The sequence below is a fragment of the Oreochromis niloticus genome, linkage group LG5, assembly GCF_001858045.2.
Source record: "Oreochromis niloticus isolate F11D_XX linkage group LG5, O_niloticus_UMD_NMBU, whole genome shotgun sequence".
Lineage (NCBI taxonomy): Eukaryota > Metazoa > Chordata > Actinopteri > Cichliformes > Cichlidae > Oreochromis > Oreochromis niloticus.
Window position 1 is genome coordinate 10,932,678 of NC_031970.2, and position 25,264 is coordinate 10,957,941.

Below are 25,264 nucleotides of genomic sequence, written 5' to 3' on the forward strand. Positions count from 1 at the left end.
GTTTGTTGCTTTTAAACCAGTTTCAAATCTGTGGCAATATACCTATTTAATAGGTGACATTCCAGTTCGCCATTTAAATGTCCTACTTCTACCTGCCATGAGTAAAGTAACACAAACACATTGTTTTCCAGAGAAAGACGAATATGTATGAGTGACACATTTCATGCAACTTCAATCACAGTTTAAGAGTTGAATATAGAATGAATGTAAATATTCATGTAAATGGCCAAAATAAGAGCTGTTCTCCAGTTCTGTCTGATGGAAACTCAAGAAAAGAAAGATCACTACGATGTGAAATTTAAATGAAGCACAGGAAAAAACACAAGCACTCTCACCACAGTGTGAATTGTTCAGTTCTCAAGTGTAATGAAGGGCCAGTGTGAGAAGGATACTCATATACATCGTTCAGAAGTGAATTTAATACATTTTCTGTGAAGGACATTGTACAGCTGGCTGAACATGATGCCATGCTTATCCGTGCTCACTGTATATCAAGAGCACAATCATGTCTTTGACTTCTAGAATAATCGCAACATCTCACTTCAGTCTTTTGATATTTTATAATGTCTATTTACATCCCCTTACACATCCCAAGGACACAACGTTTGTCTTTAGGCCAAAACACGGTTGCAATTCAGCTGGAGAAGGACGGCCTACGGGCTATTCTGACCACGTTATATGTGTTCAGCCCTGGCGCATCAAAACCTGGAGATAAACCCTGCTTATTAAACACGTAGAAGTTAAATAATTGGCCATCTTGGGCTTCCAGGGACACTGAAGCGGTGCCGACTCGCAAAACACAAGGGTACTCTTTTTCAAACACCACTTTAAACACACGCTCAACCAGGTAGTTAAGTTTTATTGTCCTGTACTTCTCTGGTATGAGCTCTTCAATCTGAGGACCAAACTGCTGCATGATCAGGACTCCGTCTGGCCCTACTTTGATCTCATAGAAAGTGATGTTGCTGTAAGTGAAAAATCCAATGTAATGATCAGGGTTTGGAGGAGCAATAAGGACCTTTTTGGCCTCTCTGAAGGCTCTCTCTATGGCTGGGACAATGTGGTTGTAGGCCTTTGTGACCACATCCTGTTTCTGAGATCGGCTGCCTGCCATTAGCACCACTAGGCCAAGCTTCAGTCTGGGAACCAGGGAAAAAGTGGCAGAGTAGCCATCCAAATCCCCATCTTTACGTAACAATTCATAGCCCATGAGCTCATTCACCTCCCATGGTGTTCCAGTACGGTTAGCAAAATAATCCTTATCACACCTAAAGAGTGGGGTCAGCATGATCTTCAAAGAGTCTGGTTCCAGCAGCTTGCGATGATACGCACCCAGTAGCATCATGGCGAGCTTGGCCAAATCTGCAGCTGTCGAGAACATCTGACCAGAAGGCCGGTACCAGCCGAGGTCATAGAGTGGGGCTGGTTTTCCATTTGAGTACACTCCAACAGCCAATTGGCTCTGCATCCCTGGGGTGAGGTCAAAGCTGGTGTCTTCCATCCCCAGCCGGTCCAGGATGTTCTCTGTGATCCATCGCTGGTAGTCAACTCCGGCCACTCGCTCTGCCATCACATGGGCGAGTAGTGAGAAGGCAAGGTTACTGTAGTGACATCTGCAAGAACAAATATAAAAAGCATTGGGAGAATGAAAAAGAATATATGATATTTCACGTTTAAATATCACCATACTTGAAATATTCCATGTAATTTAAGTGAGCGAGCTCTTTGGACAGAAAATGCAGGAAGTCTAGCACATAAAAATCCCATTCACTAGCAGAGAATGGAAAGCAATATAGACTGCTCCCTTGGGGGTGCAGTGCAACATCACAGAGACTTTGTAATATGGAGCTAGCAGGTTAAAGACCGATTTACTCACATACACCTTTTGGAGGATTCGGGCCTGCAGTGCATTTGTAAAACTGGCTATACATAATGAAAAAAGTGCACAACAACTGATCAGCCTCTATTAAATATTAAAGTATAAAAATGACACGTTGCTTCCAAATCATATTTGATGGACTATTTCTTAGCTGAGCTCAGGTCCCTGCAGGTTTAATAAAAACACAATGTGGTGCTGGAGATATTAAAATATCACTTCAAAACACTTGTTTACTCAAAGGTCAAATATTTTACTAATCAGCGTAACATGTAGAGACAGGTATAGTATGTGGAAAGACCTGAGCCAATTAAACTTGACATTTAATTATAGATCCTCCCCAGGTAAAATCTAAGTAGCATCAAGAGGGATTATTGTAATTACAGTTGTCATTACGAAGCAGAATGTAGTTCTAATGTAAGAAATAAGTAACAGAATAATATTTGTACACTGCAGGAACACTCATTTGCTTGGTCAGAATTTACCCATGAAAACACTGATGTCAGCGCAATAAAAGAAATCATACTTGGTGCCTGGATCCGCGACGAGGACATCATCTTGTAGAAGATTGATTGCAGATTGAGTTTTTCCTTTCCAAAGCAAATTTGTAGCTCGGAGCCTCCTGGGCAGGCCTGGATTAAACAACAGCAAAACAGTGTTAAATTTAAAAAAAAGAAAAGAAAAAGTAAAATTTGTAAATAAAAAAAACCAAAGGTTGAATTGTATTAGTATACTTTAACCTTCTCAAACACGTATCTTCACTTTCTTTTTCACCCTAATAGTTATTTCATTTACCTTATAACAGCACTTTCTTTGTACGTGACAAATTTGACCAGTTTTCTATAAAGGATTATTATGTTCAGCCACTCTGGCTTGATGACAAATTGTGAGACATGGTTGGATTTTTAAAGACCTATTATCCTTCCTTGCAATAGATGTGTGTGTCATATTTTAATTCTTCACACAGACAGAAGTGTTATTTAGTGAAAGTTTCTTCAGATAAACAGTTTCCTGTTTAGGCATGTTCATTGCAACTCTTATCTGAAGTCTTATCTGAATAGATGTTACAAATCTAAACAGCACCTGAGGGTTGGATATTTTTTACTGCAAGTAGTGCAAGCGCTTTTGAATGTCTGCTTTACTTATGCATATCAATGAAAGTGAAAAGATCATAGATGTTTAAGATAAAATTAGAAGAACAGTAGGAAGCGATTTTAAATGGCTTTAAATGACAAAAAAGAGAGGTCAAACCAGCTACAGCTGTAACATTGTTTTTGTCTTTCATTCATTAATTGTTTGTCAGAATATGTCAGAAAATTGGCAACTTTCTATAAAAAATGGCAACTTTCTAAAGACACCTTCATATTACTGAGTGGACTGAACCACAATTCAAAATCCAGACGAACTGAATTTATTGTGCTGTGGAAAGCACCAAATTCTTCATCGTGACACAGTAATAGTAGCTTTACTGCCATTTGGCTCATCAGTTCATGAATCATTTGCTTCAGCTCAAAATGGATCCATAAAGCATCATTAGTCTCCAGAAATATTGTTGCTAAATAAATAAATATTGTCGCAGGAATCAAGCATGTAGCAAGAGCTTTCCTAGAAACCCCTTCTGTCCCTTTGTTCCCGTCTATTGTTCCAATTTGATTATAAAATCAAGCTTAAAGTGGCAACAGCTAATTTTCTTTGCTTTAGCTTTTGATGTTAACTGCAACCTAATGGTTCTTGGAATTCTTTCTTCCTCTGAAAGGAAATAATCTCACAAGGTTTTCATTCAAAAACTTGTTTCTTGAGGCACTTACTCTCAAAGTTGGTCTCATTTTGTCTGTTTTTCTGACATTTTTGATAGGCTGTTGAATAGTGACACTTTCTGTATTTAGAATGGTTCCTGAGAGGCCTCACTTTCACTGTGCAATTTTGTCTGCCACCAAATCTCCCGGGATAATAAAAGCTCGATTGCACGAACAACACTGGAAGAGTGTTTGTAGGTATTAGTAGCTTGAGTGATATTGGAACAATAACTGGAAACTGGAAGAGGAGGAAGAGTGATAGAAAAAGAATAGCAGACCTTTGATAAACATTCCCTCAAAGGAGAGGGTGAGACAATATTTCTGCTAGCTGGACCACTGGCAAAATAAGCCTGCTTATTAGGCCTTGGTGTTTTAAAATGGAAAACCATACAGTCATGTATACACCAATCAGGCATAACATTATGACCACTGACAGGCGAAATGAATAACACTAATTATCTCTTCATCACCTGTTAGTGGGTGGAATATATTAGGGAGTAAATGAACATTTTGTCCTAAGAGTTGATGTGTTAGAAGCAGCAAAAATGTGTAAGTGAAAGGATCGTGAGTGAAATTGTGATGGCTGGTTCAGAGCATCTCCAAAACTGCACCTCTTGTGGGTGTTCCCAGTCTGCAGTGGTCAGCATCTATCAAAATTGATCCAAGGAAGGAACAGTGGTGAACCAGCGACAGGTTCATGAGGGGCCAAGGTCCATTAATGCACATGGGGAGTAAAGGCTGTCCCCTGTCGCCTGATACAACAGACGAGCTACTTTAGCTTAAATTGCTGAAAAGTTCATGCTAGTTCTGATAGAAAGGTGTGCTATTTAGCTGTGGCTGCTTTCAGCAGGATAATGTGCCCCTGCCATGAAGCAAAAATGGTTTAGGAAAGGTTTGAGAAGCACAACAATGAGTTTGAGGTGTTGACTTGGTCTCCAAATTCCCCAGGTGTCAGTCCAATGGAGCATCTGTAAGATGTGCTGGACAAACAAGGCCAGCCCACGGAGGTCCCACTCAGAACTTGCAGCACCTTCAATGATCTGTTGCTAATATTTTGGTGCCAAATATCACAACACATCTTCAGGGGTCTAGAAGAGTCCATGCCGCGGCAGGTCAGGGCTGTTTTGGTATCACAATAGGCAGGTGGCCATAATGTTCTGCCTGATTGGTGTAGCTGGTTGAAATTATTTAAAGTTCAATCAGATATTCAACACGTGAATTATACATAAAGATAACTTTGTGATTTATAAATTTCTGTTTATTTGCTGAAAATAAGTTGTTTCATGCAAACCCAAAAGTCAACTGCTGCTTTGCTGAAGCATTTTGTTTTCTTTTGACAAGAAAAGGCAAGAATTCAGTGTTATTTTAAGGTCATAGGGATATAGTATACATATGTACCTGAGAGCTGGCTAGCCATCCTCCGTAGAGTGACTGAAGATGAGCGGATCTGAACTTCTCCACTGTCGAGAAATATAAGGCCATCTGTCACATATTTCAACTCGGAGTCTCGCATCTTCCCCAGAGGGTTTTTGATGGTGAAGTTCTCCACATATTTCTCCAGAGGGTCATCTAGGGAGCCAATCTTCCCGTCCTCCCACAGCTTGTACAGCATCAGCGTCGGAAAAAGTTTTGATAAGCTTGCAATTCTAATAGAGAGATAACAAAGCAATAGAATATACAATTTCGTTGTAGAACAATATAGCTAAGGTTGAAAAGTTTTTTTAATCGCACACTGATGCACATTTTTTGTATTCCTCCTTGGTTTCCTTTTTCTTTTCACCACATAAAAATGTGCTTTACCCTCTGTCAGCTATTTAAAAAACTATGGCTTATATTGGCTTATATTCAGTAATTTTTTCCCCCCAGGATGAACATGCAATAACTGCTATATTCTGCATTTGCTGCAGTATCATCCATCCATTTTCTTCTGCTTATTCAATTCAGGGTTAAGAAGGAGGAGCTGGTGCCAATCCCAGTTATCAAATTCAGTTTATTACTGAGTGAAATTCATATGGATTGTTACTATTAAAGCAGCTATTCAGGTGTGGATTTAGCTTATTATTTTTTGTTCTTTTTTGCTGAAATTGCCTGTGTAGAAACAATGTTACTGTTTTTGTTTACTCTGGAAAAGTACTATTGGCATTTATGTACTGTCATTTTTCTTGGTTGGGGTTAGAAATTTCCTGAACTTGCTGCTGACTGCTTGACAACCAACTTTTAAAGGCCTGTTTACATAGGAAACCGCCACAAGAGACCGAGTGGGCAGACCCGAGTTAAACTTTTCTAAGCTTTGAGGCGAATAACTAAAGCAAATACTAATGAGAGTGCAGGATACACTTTATTGACAGGGTAGGGTAGGGTAAACACACCAGAGAGTTATCTAGGCAATCGGAGACTGGAATTTCTGCAAGCAACCAACCATCAACCACAAAGTGATGTGCCATGAGCAAATCACTCCTTGTGTGGATAAGGCTTTAAACAAGAGCATGGAAAGTAAATAAACATATTTTTCAGAATGTTGAGCTATCCTTACAAAAACCGACTGATCAGTCGAAGCTGTGTGCACAGAAGTTTGAATTTTGAATTCATTTACACTGATATGTGGGTTTGGGATTTTATTTAATAAATTCCTGAAATGAATTTGCAATTTAAGGTATATTCTGACTGGGATGTTTTAATGACTTTGGTCATACTGATAATGATATAACAAAATAGTTAGTTTAAATAGTTAATAGTTTAAGAAAATCTAACCGTTAATTAAACAAACTATACTTCAAAGTGTGTTAAAGCCAAAACAGGTTGTTTTTTTTTTTTAAATTAAATTCTCCTTCTTTGGGGCTTATTTTCTTGAAATTCATACCTAAAAACAAAACAAAAAAAACAAACAAAAACAAAACAAAGATAAAATGCCAAAATACATCAAGTGCAAAACAGAAATGGAGAAACCAGGGCCTCAAAGGAAAAGGAAATCAGTCCCTTCATTTTTTTTTTTATTTCTTTTTTGTTTTTTGTTTTTTTGGGGAAATCAGAGTCTTCAGGCAGATGCTGCCAAAGGTGCACAAATCACTGATACGTAAACATGTTGTAATTGAGGTTGACCTCAGGCTGACCTCTTATGTAGAGTCCTTGGAACCTTTTTGAAATTCTTGGCATTCTTTTTAAGGATTCATTCAAAGGAATTTGAAGCATTCTTTCGGACTTACCTTTTGTTATCTCTCTGGAGTACACAGAAAGTAATTACTTATTTTAGGAGTTGACCTATGTTATTGAAGATATGTTTGGTTGTTGCTATTATTAATCAGGATCTGACTTTCCTTGTATTTTGCTATTCATTGTTTATGTTAAGTTAATTTAGATATTAGCTCCTAAATTGCTCAGTTTTAGTTCTTTGCTTGTTAGAGCCATTTGTGTGCTCGCCCCCTGTGGTTAGGCCTTTCTTGTTGGTTCATGTCTTAAGCTGTCTGCGTGGTTCATGTTGTCAAGCATGTGTCTTGTCTGTGTCCCGTCATGTTTCCTGTTTATTTTGAAAGTCTCGTTTCCATGTTCTATGTGCTTAGTTTACACTTTCCCTGTGGTGTCATTATGATTTATTGTGTCAGCTGTGTCCTCATGTGTTTCCACTTCCCTTGTGTGTATTTAGTCTGTGTGTTTCCGTTCAGTCTTCGTCGGATCGTCTGTGCTATTTTCCCCATGTCAAGTCATAGTTCAAACATCACAGTTAATGTCATAGTTCATAGTCATAGTAGTCACAGTCGTCATAGCTTCCTAGTTAGTTCATAGTAGTCTTAGTACCGTAGTTGATTCATATTTTTTTTTGTGAAGTCAGAGTTCCTCAGTCTTTTTGGGCTCTAGTTTGTTTTCACTTTCTTTTTTGTTCCACGTATATCAGCCCGAAATAAAGGCTCGCCTTTTGTTGGAACTGAGTTTGTCTCCTTGTCTGCGTCTGCTCCTGGGTCCTCCTCACGCACTCCACATGGTCTGCTTCTGCAGACCATGACAGCATCCACAGGCGATGCAATCTATATACGTCTTTTCCTCGGTAACTTTTGCATTGCTCTATATGATCACACTCCTACCTCCATACTACACTGTCCGGGCTACGCATGCACCGAGGTAGTTCACAGTGTGAGCCCCATTTTTTCTTGGTGTCACCCATAAAAACAAACAAACAAACAAATTATTTTTTTTGTTAAAAAAATAATTTTTATTTTATTAAATTAAATATGATCAACTTATCAAACTTCTTTAGAAAACGCATGAAGTTGTGTGCAAAAGACCAACCGAGATTTATTACATGCAGGTCGAAGTTACGCAATTTTATTCACACTATCTGAGCTGTCACAGAAACTCTGATTTCCACTGGTGACTGCTGTGCCAAATCTAAAGCACTTCCTGTCGAGCTACAGATTGCACTGTCTGTGGTGTCATTTTAGGAAGACGGCGTCTGCAGCTTTGATTAGTCGCACTGTGGCTTATTCTGTACCACCTGATTACCGCTGCATCTGTGTTTTCACTAATTTCTACTTGATCACTGATCTTTTTGTACACTCAACTTTGTGACATCTTGCAATTAGAGTTTTTTCACATCTTTTGGTATTTCGCTTCAATGTGGAATAATTTTTCGAAACTGTGGATAGAAGAATTCCATCAGCACAAAACTGAAGAGCAATTTGGCTCAGTGGAAAGCATGGGCGTACACTGATTTTAAATACATTTTTGGTAATTCATTAGAAAATAAACTGTACTTGTAAACTTGAGAGATGACATAATTTCTTAGATTGTTTGACATTTAGGAGTTATTTCAGATGTTGAGTTCACTTTTGTTATTTACTGTTTAGAAAAAAGGTGTTATTCGACTAGCTCTTAGTATTTTTCTAACAGAGTGATAACTAAAAATTGGGCTTTGTTATGTAAACAAAGAGAAAACTTCTTAAGTGTGAGACAATAACCTTTTATCATGTAATGATTTTTCTAGCACTGGGTTTGAAAAATGAATGCTTTTAAGAGAAAGACTGCTTTACAAACTTGAACACTGGCGTTTCAGATTACAGCATGCATTAGGCAAAGAGGGTCTGATGAAAGACCTTTGACATTTCTATAGTTAAAACGAAGGACGCCAGCTTAGCAACTTAAAGTCGGATTTGGAGGCTTTGATTTCAACTCATCTGTCTTTCACAAATCCTCCAACTTTATACCTCTTTAAAGCAATAAGTGAGGTAACATTTCTAAAATCTTTTTCATGGTTCGACTATTTCTTTTTGAGGTAAGTGTTAGAGTCTCATTTTTAGACACACTGGCATTCTGGATAATGGTCAATTACTTTAGTTAAACCTGACATATTGTGACCACCTTTGGATGAAATCCCAAGAGGATAAATTGTGATAGCTTTGGAAGTGACATCTTCCCATCATCCTTAGCTGTTAATGCCAATTTTGAAGGTTCTCCCTTTGTGGGTTCTCTCAGGGTACTCCAGCATCATAGTCCAAAGACATGCTTATCAAATTAATTGGTGCCTCTGTGTGTTAGTGCTGTGATAGACTGACAGCCTGTCCAGGATTCACCCTGTGTCTGCGCCTATGACAGTTGGGGATACGCCCCATCCTCCCCTCATAATCCTGAATTGCATAAGTGGTTAAGAAAATGGGTGGATGGAAGTTAACTAATCATCTCATCTGATTAGCTGCTTTCCCACTAAGTACAGCTGAATTAAGTATTCTAAAAGTGCCCAGTGGTGTACGCATAATAGTCAAAATGTTGAGATTAAAAGTTCAGTGTTGTAAAACTTTAACTTCTCACCCTCAGCACTGGCATAGATATTAAACAGGTCTGATGAAAAATGTTGAAGTAAAATAAATAAATAAATAAGTACGATTAATGCCCCACAACACAAAGTAATGGTCTAGAAACAGAAATGAATGAATTGCATGTGTATTGCATGATCCCTTGAGTATTTCACAAACTGCTTGTGTTTGCATGGATAACAAGAGGAGATGTTTCCACTGAAATAGAAAATTATTTGATTAAAAACACAAAAGAAAGAAAGAAAATCATGAAAATCTGATATGCTGCATTTTTTGACTTTGAACATTGTTAGAAGTTATAAATTTTGATCTCATTTCACTGAACCTCTTGATCCAGTGTGGACTGTCATGACACTGATACTATCCAGATGTGTGCTGGCTGAATTGTTTGGTAACATGATCTAGCTCTCCACCTGTTACCCAGGTAGCAGCAGTGGGTGCAAAGGCTTACACGATGGTTATGCGATCAAGGGTCAGCACCATAAAAGGCATCCACAACAGGTAAACTAAATCAGACATTTACAGGCAGCAGCCAGTTCCAATAAAGAGGCATTCAGCAATCAGCAAATGGAGCTAACAGTCTGCGAGAAACCAATCGAGCAAACTCCTAAAAGGGTTAACGAGCACAAAAGAACGATGTGGTTGTGGGGGGGGGATCTTGGTGCCACTGACAACGGGGAACTAGTGTTTTGAAGAGTGATGTAGTCAGGTTAAGAGAACAGGAGGGAAAGCCCGAGGACATCTGGCAAACAGCTGCAAGGCAGGTCTGCGGAAACATGAGCAGCGGGCCTTTTGCCAGCAGAGCTGCAGACTGTGACATTAATAGTGGAAGCAGTAGCACTTAACACTTTTAGTAACAAAAGATGGCATCAGCTGTTTGGCAGTAGATCAGACAGAGGTCATGCCTTCTGAATTATAAATGTGAGACTTGGGCTCATTGTATGTAAGTATGACTAGTTTAGAGCTAAATAAACAAACTATAATGATATTAAATGATTTACATTATTCTTTGCAGGAGAATATATGAAAAATCTATGAAAAATGTATTTAAAGATGCTTTCACACTTGACCTTCAGACACTTTTTGATGATTCATGTGGGACTGGAAATAATGCTTATATATTGTGTGCAGCAGGCAAAACACATGATGCACACTCTCCAACAGTGACTGGACTGCTATATCGGTTGCTGTATTCACACATTTGACATGGACTTTGTATAGGGGAGCTGGTTAGGGTAAAGAGTGGCTAATGCCTGATCTGACATTTGCACCTCTACTGGGTAAGTCCTAGAAAAGGTCAGGGCTGCAGTGCCTGTGTGAAAACAGCTTAATTTAGTTTTGGTTTTAAGAGGATTTCTATATAGAACCTGCAGCTGCTGCTCCAAGAATATATAATTGAACAGGTAATGTACACCTCATTATCGTCATGTCATTATTTTTGTGGACCAGGGAAGACTTTTCTATTCATAAGCTGTTATGAATATTTTCTTATATTTTCAATATTTTCTTCTTTAATCAAGCAGTTTAATGAAGTTTAGACTTTTATGGATAGGATCATTGATAAGACCTATGAATGAGCTTTAAGGCACTCACCTGTACATTGTGTACTCGTTTGTTGGTCCTGAGTGAGGGTCGTTGGCATTCCGCTTCCCAAAGTTACCTGTCCACAAAACAGTGTCATTTAGGATTACGATGGCCGACAAGGCAGGAAGGCTGATAGGGTTGATGGTCTGCCGAAGCAAAACGTCCACCTGGGTGAGACACAGTGAGTAGTCAGTTCCAAAATATTTCCAGTTAATGAAATTCTTATTCTTTGCTTCATGTTAGAGCTATCTAGCTAGCTAGCTAGCTATATTAATTAGGAGAAATGACTGAATTTGCTTACTACACTACATTAGTATGTACAGGTGAGAGGGGGGCAATGTTAGCACGAGAACATTTTCAGGGTAAGCAGATCAAATGTTCACGTCTTTTATCCATTTTCTATTTGGCTTTGGTGGCTGCTGAGATTACAGTAAAAGAAGCTTTTCTCAAATGATGGAAAATACAAACTAAAGTGTAGATGGCAATCATCTGCTCTGCCTTAGATTTACCAGACTTTATGCTCATTTCAGTTTATTTCTGTGGTTACTGCAGTTATGTGCATCCACTACATTGCATTCCCAAATTCTCTAGTGGGTGCTACAGTGCAACCTCCTGGCTACAGTAACACAACCTTTTGCTCAGACTCTCAGATTTTTCATCCACTATGTCTTTAATCTCCCTCTGTCAACTGAACCGACATTTGGTGTTAAGGATTACCGGCCAGCCTGTAAATTTACTCCGACTTGAATGGACATGCTGGAAAAGCGCCTGCAGATTTAAGTCTGTGGACTGTGCATGGCAAACTCGTCTCACCTTTTCCAGTGCTTCTTTTAGACTGGGGATAGGATGCTCCAGAGGTAGAGGCTCGGGGAAACGGGGACACATCATCTCTGATTTGGCACTGCGACCCATTCCTTCATCTGGGTGGTATAGACAAGACAAGGGGAAAAGAGAAATAAAGAGCAGAGGGAGAGGGTAGACTACTGGAATCACCACTTGATACTGTCAGTCAAGGCAAGTATAATGTAGTCTGTAGTAGGTTCAATAATTCCCTCCTTTTTATAATGAATCTCACTGTTCTTATAGGATCCAATCTCACAAAATGTGCGATACATAACTCTTTCATCAAAAAGCATGTGACCGCATCATGCATTAACGCAATATTTCAATGGATTTATTATTTCCCTTTTAATTCTAAAGAGCTGATTTCTTTCAAAAGACCTTTCCCATTAATATCCTATTTATTCATGTAGAATCACATTACATATCTTGTGTGCTGGGTTTGCTTTAGCGCATTAAAGTTCTTAGCTTACCTTACCTGAAGCCACTTTCTGAGATTTTGAACTTGCAATGACGCTACAGATGCTCCCACTAAGAAAGCTACTGGTACATCTCATAATTACAAGATAAAGATCATACAATTATGAGATTGTTTTATCTCATAATTAAGAGATCTGTATATCTTGAGTGTCTCATTTTTGCATTCACATCAGATAAGAAAGAGGCATTTAGTGGATGTACATAAGGAACTGGCTGTAACTGGATAGCACATTGAGGACCTGCTTGTCAAATGATTAATTTGGCTGTAACCAAGTGCATATTAATCATTTGTCCAGAAAGAAAGCACAGTGAAGATAAAAAAATAGCTTCTCCAACTGCTTTTTAGACAGTTTTAAGGCAAACCGGTCAATAAGCAAGACTTGAGTGACTCAAATCACATCAAACACATTTCAGAAGTATAATACTTTTGTGCAATTTGTGTGAAAAATCATATCATGAAAGACAGTTTATTTTATTTCAAGTCTCAAGAGAGTGCCTGAAATCTCAAATAATCCACAGCTCACAGTCTGGAGGCTAATTGCAATATTTAGCCTGACCTAAATAACTATTTTTTTTTTTAAAAAGCCTGTATAAAATCCCTAAATTGTGACTTTTTTTTTTATTTGCATCTGTGTTATAATTAATATAATGTTAATCAATATAAATGTGCTTTGTTTGAGGTTTTTATTCACCTGACACCAATCACGTGCTCTCACCTGGCTGGACTTTTGGCATCTGATATTGCCAGAAGAAGCATCCTGTCATCACCAGTGACAATATGAGGAAGAACACCAAACCCAGCTGGGTCCATTTCACCTTCATCCTGCTGGTTTTAGTTTGTCCTTCGAATTTAACAGCAGCAGCAGCAGGAGGAGCAACAGCAGGGGTTGGCTTATGCACAGACAGACAGGCACACATGAACACAGTAAGTTGGCACTGAATGTGTCAGTTTGTTATCTTACACGGTCAGATTTACACAGCTTCTCATGTTTTTGGATTCTCACACATAGAGACATGATATTCTCTTTAACACTGACTTCAGTTATACAACAAGTCAGAAATCCTTTGGTTAATATGTAAGTGTTTCCTGTTGCAGTTCACAGTACTCACCACCTGATGCTTCACAGGTCAGAGCAGGATTACCAGTGATACAGAAATCTTCTTAGCACACAATCAACATCCTAAACATCTACTCAGATTGATTCTGCTATGTAAGCAATCCCTACACCCCTAAGGCAGTAAATGGTGTCCAGCGGAGGTTTTCCTGAGCAGGAGAAAGGCACAGACATGGACTCCCATCTCTGACTTCTCACTCACTGCGCTGTAATTCTGGGCCATCGGTGTTCCGTCCGTCACAATTCAATTTCCTCTCCTGCAGCCACAGGCTGTCGACATCATAATCCCCAGATTTACTCAACCAAAGCAGCGAGGGAAATCTTAATCCCTAATCCCAGTGAAGCAATGCACTTCAGTCTAGCTTCGTCTTGTGGAGCCCACCACTGAGTCACGAGAGCTTACAATGATGGCACCCAGTCAGCAAGAACAAGTAGAGATTGGGTGTTAGGGTATGCCTTTTAGCCACAGCATAAGCTGAAAAGTACACTCACTTGGTGCAGGAAATTTGGGTCAGCTAGGTTAAGGAATGAAAGAAAATTTGGGGCACTGAGGGGAAAGTACAGTAGATGACCAACGATATTACGCAGTGGGATAATAATAATAATAATAATAATAATAATAATAATGATGATGTATATAACATTTTAAAACACACAGTTTTAAAGTGCTTCACAGTTTGGATAAAAAAACAACAACATTACACGTTAAAAATTAGTGCACATATTTAAATATGCGAACACAGTCTTTCATGCAAACACACTCCTTTACGCACATACTAGGAGAACAAAAGGCTACAGACAATGGGCAGCAGCCTTTAAAACAAACCACAGATTCATTTGATCTGACAAACTGAGGACGCCTGTTTCAAAGTTTAGGTGCTAGAAATTCAAAAGCCTCTTTTAAAATATGAGCATGAAACACTGAAGCAAAGACTACAAGGATACATCTGAACCAATTTAAGTGAGTCTGGAGAAAAGGAGTCTCTTTTCCAATAGTTTGATTTTTTTTTTTTTTTTGTGGCTTTTTGAGATTTAGGTCTTTTTCTTTTTTGCAGTACTATTTGATAGTTTATGCACTTTTTAATTAGTTGAAGATTGGAAACTTTGGGTTTTAGGGCCATTGTATGGTCAGCTTAGACTCCTATCTTTTCAAGGCCAGGCTCTCATAGTTTCAGTGATTTTTATTTTGTTTATATAAGTTTATACAGTGAATCTTGAATGTGGCCTCCTCTTTATGTGGCTTTAAACAACAGCTGTCTCTAACTTCTGTAACTATTTCAAATGATGCTGAGATTCCCCAAAAATTCCACATGCCTATTTTATTCAAGATCCAATATATTAAGGTACCCTTTAAACATGTTGTAAGCTCTATAAATAATTTAGCACTTTTGTGATTATCTATCTTCTCATTCTACCTAATTAAATTATTTTAAAAATTAATATAAAAATATTATTTGTTTCAAATGTTTCCCTACTGATTACAATGTGTGTCCTATTTCACTGAACTGTCTAAGTTTTCCTCCTTATTGCACTGGACCATCATTGGATGCAAACAAGTTGTAATGTCACAAACTCCTGCTGGTACATGTCCTTGTTCAGGGTGAACTCGCATTTAATATGATGGTAAAGCCGAGCTTTAAGTGAACAAAGCACATTTCTGCGTGCAGCAGGAAAACATTATAAACATTTTGAAATATTAATTTAATTCTGTGCATCCTGCTCCAGGAAGCGTAACACTATCCAGATCCATTAGACAGGGCAATGAAAGGAACAGCAAAGAAAAAGCACAATTTACCCTAATGTGAAATAACAGTCATTGAAGGGGTGTAGAAAAGGAAATGCTTTTAATTCAGAGGTCTCACTTTTGAATTCTCACAAAGCACAAAGACTTCTGAGTTGGAAAAGTAACAGAGGCCTTTGATTCAAAGTAAAGTCTCTGGCAGAGTTAAAAAAGCAGGAACTGTCTGACTAGAAAACGCTTCAGCAAGGTCCAACAACAACAGCAGAGAGCCATTTATTCACAAAGCCATTACACAAGTGCATCTATTTTTAGTATAAATAATTAAATAAATACTAACTCTGAGGCCTCATCAAATTTAGTAAACACTCAGTTACTTAGAATCCAGTTTGTAAATGGTCCGTTTTTCATACTAATAGTTGTTTCTAAACAGAGTAAATTATAGTGATAAGAAATTCAATCTGTGTGAAATTAGCTGTTACTGTTTTGTTAAATTTGTTCTCTTCTTCTTTTAGATTTCATCATATGTGGCTTCACTTGCTTTAAAAAAATGACCTAAAGTGATGATGATGCAAAAAGATTTTTTTTCTTTATTTATGGCCGTTAATTAAAACATCTCCCACGGCATTTGGAGAGATTTGCTGTGTTTAAAAAAAATGCAAGAAAAAATGTGAAGATTTATCTGTAAAATGTTCTTAATTTACTTAACAAGTTACAGTACAAAGATCACACTGGAAATTTGATCTAGCTACGTCGGTTCTTGTGAGAAGTTTACATAAAGATATAAAGTTTTTTTCATTTTTTGAAGAGAAAACAACTGTTTTTCTATCCATCACTCAGACCATCTCTTTAGTCCTGTTATTAATGGCTAAAATGGATTTTCCAAAGCACAGTAATGTATTTTGATGATTATAGGTATGATGGAGGGATGTGAAAAAAATTGAAGTGTGAAAGGAAGCTGTGTCTGATCTGGTTGCATAACCTGTCATAGCCAGAGAGTACAGCAGCTGGCCCATTTTACCAGGAAACACATATTTTTCTAACCACCAGAGGACTAACACTCACAGTAGGGTAATGGGTTTTTACTTAGCACACAGATATTAAATGTGTGTTTGCCAGTTAGGTTCTGGATGTGTTTGTGTGTGAAGGTTGTGTGTTGTGTTCAAGGTGGCTGCTTTTACCTGTGCTTGAACCCCATCCACAGAGGTTTCTATGAGAACTTTACTCCCCGACTTGCCCATGGTTTCACTGCACCAGCTGTTATATGAAGAAAAACAAGCAGAAAAAAATCAATTAGTGCTTCTGCACAAAGCCTGCGTTCTTTGCTGTATTACTGTAAGGTGAAATATTTTTGTAGTTTTCAGTATAGGTGAGGAAGGGGAAGTGACGCAACATTAAGGCTATCAATAGCCTTTGTGCTATGGATGAGCCACAAATTTTTTTAAAAAAAAAACAACTTCACCAATAACAGCAAGACAGTAAATTTATTACAAAAGCTCAGAGGTGGAGAAGGAAACTAAGACCTGCAACATCATAAATAAACATTTGAGAATCAGATGACCTTTTGCTGCAAAAGCTCAAAAAGCCGATGAATTTACCAATGAACAAAGCATCAGTCAAAGGGAATACAAATTTATGAAATAGACAAGAGTCAAAAAAGGAAGTGTTAATCACTGATGACCTGGAATGACCTACTTTATTCCAAGTGTTACCAAGTGTTATATCCATGATATATATTTAGTGTATATCTCACAAATGTCAACACTAAAAGGTGAGGTGATCTGTCATCACAGAGAGGGGTGAGACAAGATCAGACTCTCATCGAATGAAGTCATATATTGCACCTGGTTGTGCTATATATAAAATAAAGTGACTTGAGAGTGGTCCTGTAATAACCTGTTCAGAGTGTGTCTGGTTTAAGAGAACTGGGATTGGCTGGATTCAGAATTGAGACAGAAGTTTAAAGTCTACTTGTTTCTACTTGTCGGCCACAATGACCATGTCCTGTGTTTGCAGTTATGAGAAAAAATAACAGGCAAACTCCGAGTTCTGACATCAGGGAGGCATAAGGTTACAAGGATTGAGACCCTGGGATTAAGGAGTGTGTGTCTAACTGACTGAATGCACACTCACTAATACAATCCAGCCCAATTTCTGAATTTATACCGTCAAAATATTGAATTTAAATGTTGTTTATAATTTTCCCCACACAATGCAGACAGCTACTTGGATCAAGAAAACAGCAGCAAAAGGTGCACCTTTGAATCCACCTTTGATAGTACAAATTGCTGCTGGCTTACAAGTAAAGGTAAATGTCAGTGCAGGGTACTGCATCCAATCCAAGCATGGAGTAAAGTTCAAACTGCTCTTCCCCACTCTCAAGAGGGGAGCATGTTATCTAAAGGTTCAGTGTATGTTGCTGCTGAGAGAAAGGAGCGAGGCTGATTACTCTGAAGTGCTTTGGGTGACTTATCACATCCAATTTCAGTAAGCATATACTAAGTCTTTATTGTACAACTTTTATAAGGGCCTAAATCATTGACTACAACACAAAACTAACTGTGTTCAGCTCAATGACTGTAATGTATTGGCTTTAAAATTTAATTTTGTATGTCTGAAGGATTTTCCCAGCTTCCCTTTAAAAACAGAAACTATTTCATTTACAAAAGCAAAACTATGTTTTTTTTCTTTCTTTTTAAACAGAATCTGTTGATTTAAAAAAAATGTCATAGCTACATATATACACATACATGTATTGAGATAGTGCTTACTGGAGATTGCTGTGTTTTTCTTTATGTTACACGCTTGCCACTCGACTAAATGTCTTCAGGTCAGTCAAGGATTTTCTGCCTTTGTTCAAAAGCAAAAAGAAGAAACAAAAAAGAAAAAAACACATCAATACCAGAAAACACGAGAGTTGATCATAACAAGGCAGGATATACAATAACATTGTTGTTTCTTGTTGAGCCCTGACTTTAGTGCTAAAATAAAATTCAAGCATCTGCTGATTAAGAAACTAGGGTGACACGTGAGGGGGAGGACTTCTGCATCTCAGTCCTCAACTTGGATTACTGAATATTTATTGAATGGATGTTGTTTTCTGGCAAAAATGATTTACTGATTTTGAATGTGACTGTAAGGTCAGTCAGTCAGTCCAGAGAATTACACTGGATTATGCATGTTTACCTTTAATCCTGTTGCAAAGAAGCACACAAAAAAAGATTGTAGTTTGCCCTTCATCTGTTGGTCTCCAAACCAATTAAAACTCAATCAGATATTCAGTGCAGGGCTAAAACATGACCTGGCAGTTGAGTACTTGCTCGGTGTACCAGTGGTAATAAGCTGAAATTACTCACTGCTTACAGAGCAGCTATATGTGTTGATGAGGGTGCATCGTTTCAGCAGTGTCATTAGTCTGATATCAGAATTGATGGTTCGGTTGTTGAAAAACAAAATGCTTCTCCTGATGCAATTAAAAACAAAAATATATATATATATACATATATATATATATATATATATATATATATATATGTATATATGATGTCTATCCTCAAAATTCCTAATGAGACATAGCTTGTTTCAGAAGTGCAAAGCTGTGTCGAAGTGCTGCTGTGCTTTGGTAATGCTAACATGCTGATATGTAGCATGGTATATATTTACACAGTCTGTGGATTTACCATTGCTGTGTATGGACTGTCGTCTTCTCCACAATGACTTTGTAGGGTTTGCTACATGGATTTATGAGAAAATAAAGGCAGACAGGTGCTGATGAATTACAGACACTGCTTTAATGTAACATAATTATTGCAAGATAATTACTGTATGTGCAATTATCTCTGCTGCATACAAACGTTGGAACATCTGCACCGCATGGACACTGTAGCAGTGTTATTTATGCATACGCTATGATAATGTGTTATAATTCACATATTGCTGCACTGAAAAAAAAACAAAACAATAACTGGATTTAATTTCAATTTTCTCTAATCCACATAGGGCCAAAAGTATACATACAAGTTCAGAAGCATATATTACCTCCCGCTTGTATTTGGTTAAATGTTTCTTAGCAAGTTGCACCTTGGCCAGGTGCTTTTGGTAGCCATTAACAAGCTTCTGGCATAATTCTGACTGGATATTTCATCAGTCTTCTTAGCAGTTGAGTTCATTAATATTACTGATTGCACAAAGTGATTAGAATAATGAAGGAGGAGGACTACCTCCAAATTCTTCAACTTCACCTACTCGTTAACTAGACAGTTGAAACCTGGACAGTCTACATTTAATTAAACATATCTAAGACAAAAAGGTGTGATTGTACAGTTTCTGAAAATAATCTAGAGGTCACATTGATGTTAATATGGTAGAACATATATAATCTTAAAAGTTTCTTTACTTAAAAGTTTCTGTGTGCTGCACCAGAAACCCCCTTGTGATTGCTTTAGCAGATTACAGTTACCTGTAGTTTGAATGGGAGACATCGACTAGCCTGTAAATGTAGTATTTCTTCACTATGTTATAAACAGTGTTGGACAAGTTACTTGAAAATAGTAATTAGTTACTACTTACTGATTACCTCTCATAGAAATTAATCCCGTTACTTTATTGATTACTTAGTTTCAAAAGTAATTAGTTACTCTATTATTTAGTTGCTTTTTAAAAACATGATACACAACCTGAATAGGTAAGATTCTACTTTTTCTGCATAGTCCATCATATAAAATTGAATCAAATTAAAAAGTCTCTTAACTTCATCCACATTGCATCAAGCAAGCAAAATCACGGTGTAGTAACTCAGCGTGCTTACGGGAAAGGAACAGTAATCTAATTACTTTTTTGCAATGTTAATCCTTTACTCATTACTTGAAAAAGTAATCGGATTACTGTAACACGTTACTTTTAACACATTACTGCCCATCTCTGTTTATAAATGTTATGAAACCCTTATCGTTTTGGGCTCTTTTGGGGTGTTTTTTGACAAATGTTGCTGAGGATAGATGATTCATCTGCTGCAGACCCAATTTACCCATGATAACAAAAAGTAGCTTTAGGTGACTACAGTGTATTTAATGTCATGAGAACATACTATCAAATGTAATCTGACATTTTCTATTTATTAATTTATCTTCAAATATGACTGGCCCACCAAGAGTGTGACCTTAAAAAATAATTAGCCTATCGCTTATGTGTGGTTGAACATGGTATTTTACAAGTAATTAATACAGTTATTCCCTTATTTAATGGAACCTTTTGCCAGCAATGTTTCGATGATTAATACATCATATTGATTTTTCTAGGACACATTGCATCTTGAGAATCATTTTCTTTAATGCTATAATAATGTCATCGTTAATTGCCTCACTTACTTTGCCTTGAACATCTGTTCTGTTTTCCTTCTGTGCTGCATGCTGCTGCAATGACCCAATTTCTTTCAAGGATCATTAAAATTTCATTTCATCAGTCAATCTAAAATCGTCATGTCCATTGGCATGCTCACATTTTTTCCCCCTCATTTTTATACAAGGCAGCATGTCATGCTGTGAATGTGGGCTGCGTGTGCAGTTATTTTACGCTCTTTGCAAGCTGCAGGCAGTGAGGGTATGATCCTGAATTAAAAGTGCTTTTGCAAAGTATAAAAGAAAATTCAAATGTCAAATGACAGAACTTGATCACACTTTCAGATAATTTGAGTATCGAATGCAGAGGTTTATTAAACTTTATAAAGTTAAGAGTGCCATCTACATTATACTGACACTGCAACACTTCAATTATAATAAACCACTTCTGAACACTTCAAACTATCTGCATTTAAGTGTGCAGTTGCAAATTTCAGATGATATATGCATTTATTATCTTCAGCTAATTGTAAAAGCTGATAGCATGAATGTCATATTGAAATCAAATGCATCCATGATGGGAGCAAAACAACGCTTGAGTCAACTTATAAAGTATAACCTTCAAGCCAAGTTGACTAATTAAAACACAACCCCATATAACCTCTTTTCATTAAAAAAAAAAACTAAACAAAAAACAAATCAGAATACAATTTTACATTATCTTTGAAACAGTTAGCACTGGTTCACCTACTGAGTAATGCAGTGATAATAACAGTAACATTTCTATCCATTCTATTAAATAAACTATTAATTCAATGTTATTTTAACTACACACACATATATATATATACATATATACTGTCTTTGAACTTCTAACCAGGCAAAATAGGTTTCTAAATGTCTCCACCTTGTCCAGTATACTCGTAACTGCATTGTCATACCTGCTTTTATCAGTATATGTATTAATAAACTGCAGTTGTATTTACTGTCGCCTGAATAATATTTGTTGAAGACATACGGAGCATTTGTCAATTTGAATGTATCACAAATACAAAGCATGTAGAATCCAAATTGTGGAAAACATATTACATAAGCTGTAGTGAATCAGGCACCTCTTTTTCTAGGCCATGGAACATCCTACATTGATTAATTCCTTGTGCACTTACCTCAGGTTCTGAAACTATTAACTGCTTTTCCTCTTCTTCATCAAAATGGTAAGAGAAAAAATATTCCGCTTTTGTACTGCCTGGGTTAGAGAGCTCGAAAGGGGAGCCTGACAGATGTTCGTATCATGGTTATGGCTAAATCTCCTTGTATCAAACCCAGTATTCTGGATTAACCATCACAGCCAATGGCCACATCTGCCATAGCTCAAAAATAGGTGCCCTCTCAGTGTGTGCAGCATGTGCTTTATGTGTGTGTGTGTGTGTTTCTTTTTTTTCTGCTTCTTTTTTTTTGCATTTGCATTTTCATTTGTATTTGCATTCACATGGCACTTGGTTTTTGGAGTAAAAGCTTACTCAACAAAATAAAAAAGCCAACTGGAGCTATTTGCTTGACTCGACATAGTTTTAGTGACAGGAAAATATTACAGCCCATTAATGAGGTTATGGATCTTGAGATTGTTTGTGCATCCACCAGGACATGAAAGAACTTCAAAAGATTCATTAGATGCTAAAAAAAAAAGTCTTTGGTGGCTCAATCATGCAGTCTTACCTAACAGGCGAGAGCTGCAAATTGTTCAGATCTTTTTTTAACTTTCTGGCATATTTAACACGCATATTCCTTTGCTTCACTGATTTACAACTGGGTTGTTTTTTTTTTGAAAAGTTACAAAAGAATCTGTTAAAAAAAAAAAAAAAAGAATCTAAAGGCACCCAAACTCGTTCCCCTGACTGTGGATCTGATTTGGATTTATAGAAGACATCTGACCTAATTCTCTGCAATGTTCTCATTTCGTGTTAAACAGAAACATGGAAAACATCTTGTGGGTCAGCTACACTTTAATGCAAACATTAGATGAACACAGATAAGCGCTCAGTCTTGCCTGTTGTCAGTGACAACCAGAATGTAAAAAGTGGGCATGTTGTAGTTCTGTAAATCCTTTCATGCCTACAAGCAGGAGCATGCATGGATTTATACATTTTAAAAATAGGGAAATGCTCTTTGGGCAGTTGCTGCAAGAATTGTGAGGGATAAATATGTAGATTGCTCTCTATAGTGTACATGGCTGCGCTCGCTGTCTCTTTGTTTATGTGCAAGAACACTGGTGACATGAGATAGTCTGCCATAGGGTCACTATAGCATCTGTGTTATGCAATCCTGACACTAAACCCTTATCTGGATGATGGATGTGTATTTACACAGGAACGGATTATCTCAGATGCTGCGGACAAAGAAGAACATGCTTAGGCTGTTTTCTGTGGTATATTTTAATGAAATAAAAAAAAAGCTATTTGTGTGCCGCCACAAAAAAACATAAATATATAGTATGATCTTTAAATAAAAGTCTGCAAAATAAAACTATGCCCTAGGCCACAAATAAATATTCAGTGTAGTGTGCCTTTTCCTTCCATCTTGTTCTTATTGGTTAACCATAACATCAGATCTACCTCTGAACTCTAATCTATGTATACAATCCTGTGGTCATTAAATGCTACATAATGTAAGATTACTATGCACTCTCCATCATTAATCTTTAGAATTTACCATTAACAATCTAAAGCTACTGGAAACAGAAAATCTAATCCTTTGTTTTCCATCAACAATTTCAGATAATGGTTGCATACATTACGGAAATGTACTTATGACCTCTATACATACGGTATACACAAAGACACCCTCATGATTCAAATAGTGTAAACCATTTTAAGGAAAAAGCACCATGATCTGATATAATGTTAGTGCATAAACTATAAACTCTTTCTTACCTTTTTGATATCATATTAAATCACTATACAGTTTTTAGGGTATAAAAAATGTATCCATGATTTAAAGGCTCTTTTAGTGAAAATCTGAAGGGTTAACAAATTAGTTACTCTCTAATATGGCAGATTCTTGACTGAACAAATATCCAGCTATTACACATGCTGTAAGTACAATTGCTGGATCATTACTGCATCTGTACTCTATAATCTAATTCTAAGAGGATCTTTGTGCTTATTTTCCATAACATAAGATGTAAGGGTGCTTTTCTGTGAATTTTGAGCTAATCAGACAACCCATTGTAATCGTTATAAAAGGTCACTATTCATTTTCTATACTTTCTGCTACTTCTGTTAATGTTGTGCATTTCTATTACAGTTGTTCCAAGTTAATTACTATATTGCAAATCTGCAAGTGTTACTTTCTTTCTTCTTGTTGCGATATTAAGACTCCAGCAGTCTGTACTTTTGCAGTAAATGGAAAATGGGCTATATAAATGCAGACAATTTACCACTCACCCTTGCAAATCCATTTCAGACACTGGATTTATTAAGTATTTCAAATCTTTTTGTCTTAGCTGTCAGCTTTCTAATCACTATCTATCATTAGATTTCATTTGTTTTTTAAAAAGCTGTTTTTATTGTTTTACTTCAAACTTTACAAGCCAAGACTTTGTCTTTAATCTTCACTTAAATTTGTGGGGAACAAATGTAACTGAAGGGTGTTCATCTCACCCACACATGGTGTGATGGCAGAGGAATAATGGTGTAGGGCAGGGGTGTCAAACGCCAGTCCTCGAGGGACTGGACTGACAAGTCCTGAAACTTTTAAATGTTTCCCTGCTGCAACACACTTGAATGAAATTAGTAGGTCATTAGCAAGACTCTATAGAACTTGACTGCATGCTGAGGTGGCAACCCCTAACCCTACTCAGGTAATTTTAAAAAATACTGAAGTAAATGTAAGTGTTTGGAAAAATGTACTTTTAAAAGTACTTTTATTGCCCCATGTTCACTCACTCATAAGCTGCTGTAATATGAATCAAAGCCCTTGAGGACTGGAGTTTGACACCCATGGTGTAGAGCACTGGAGTTTCATTTGTCAGCACTGACAAACTTTCTGTTCTGTTTTGACCTGGTTATACTGGCATCTTGTGGACAAAGTGCATATTACAACCATGTCTGTAAGTAAATCCTACATTAAGAGATTTTAATTAAGATTGTATTCTAGCCCTGTTAAATCTTTAACATATAACTTTATTTTAATTAGAAATGTAGATGGCATTATGGTGTTAGAACTCTGAATATATTTTAATTTCTAGTCCTAAAAGGTTTAAATGGATGATGGATGATTTAATGATCCTGTTTCCTGTCGTAACTTTGATGAGCTTCAAAGCAAATGTCAGGGCTAGTGAAGAATTATCCTTTTTAAATTCACCAAGCTTTGCACAGACTGATTGATCTGGGTTCTCTTTATGTGCCACTGTCAATGTCTCGTCTTTATGAGTTCAGCAGACAGATAAATGCCATCAAAGGTTTTATATGAAGTGAATAAATTACAGCTTTCATTCTCACCTTGAACTCACGAAGTCAAATATGTAATCCCTGGACAAGTTAAATTACTACAATGTCTTAAACCAGAGTTTCATTTAAACACCAAATGTAACCGTTTAAACATTTGAGAAATATTAATATAATCGATTACTGATATTATTCAAAAGCTCAATGTCTTTGCCTCCTTTTCACTCTAAGACACACAGTTATTCAAGTCGAC

General features: G+C 37.1%; 1 protein-coding gene across 4 annotated transcripts; it reads right to left on the bottom strand.

The window, feature by feature from the left end:
* Nucleotides 1-342: 342 nt before the first annotated feature.
* Nucleotides 343-21,895, bottom strand: lactbl1b (lactamase, beta-like 1b). 4 transcript variants are annotated; one of them, XM_013272848.2, is made up of 9 exons: nt 21,733-21,895; nt 18,002-18,080; nt 16,412-16,487; nt 13,094-13,268; nt 11,871-11,977; nt 11,067-11,224; nt 5,071-5,318; nt 2,403-2,508; nt 343-1,613 (listed from the first exon to the last, which is right to left on the bottom strand). In XM_013272848.2, the coding sequence occupies exons 3-9, from the start codon at nt 16,469-16,471 to the stop codon at nt 635-637; spliced, it is 1,833 nt and encodes a 610-aa protein (XP_013128302.1). In that variant the 5' UTR covers nt 16,472-16,487; nt 18,002-18,080; nt 21,733-21,895; the 3' UTR covers nt 343-634. The 4 variants fall into 4 exon arrangements, with proteins under 4 accessions (XP_013128302.1, XP_013128305.1, XP_025762767.1 ...); XM_013272851.2 differs by having other exon boundaries at nt 13,488-16,487; nt 21,733-21,894; XM_025906982.1 differs by lacking the exon at nt 21,733-21,895 and adding an exon at nt 18,911-18,934.
* Between the last annotated feature and the right edge of the window lie 3,369 nt (nt 21,896-25,264).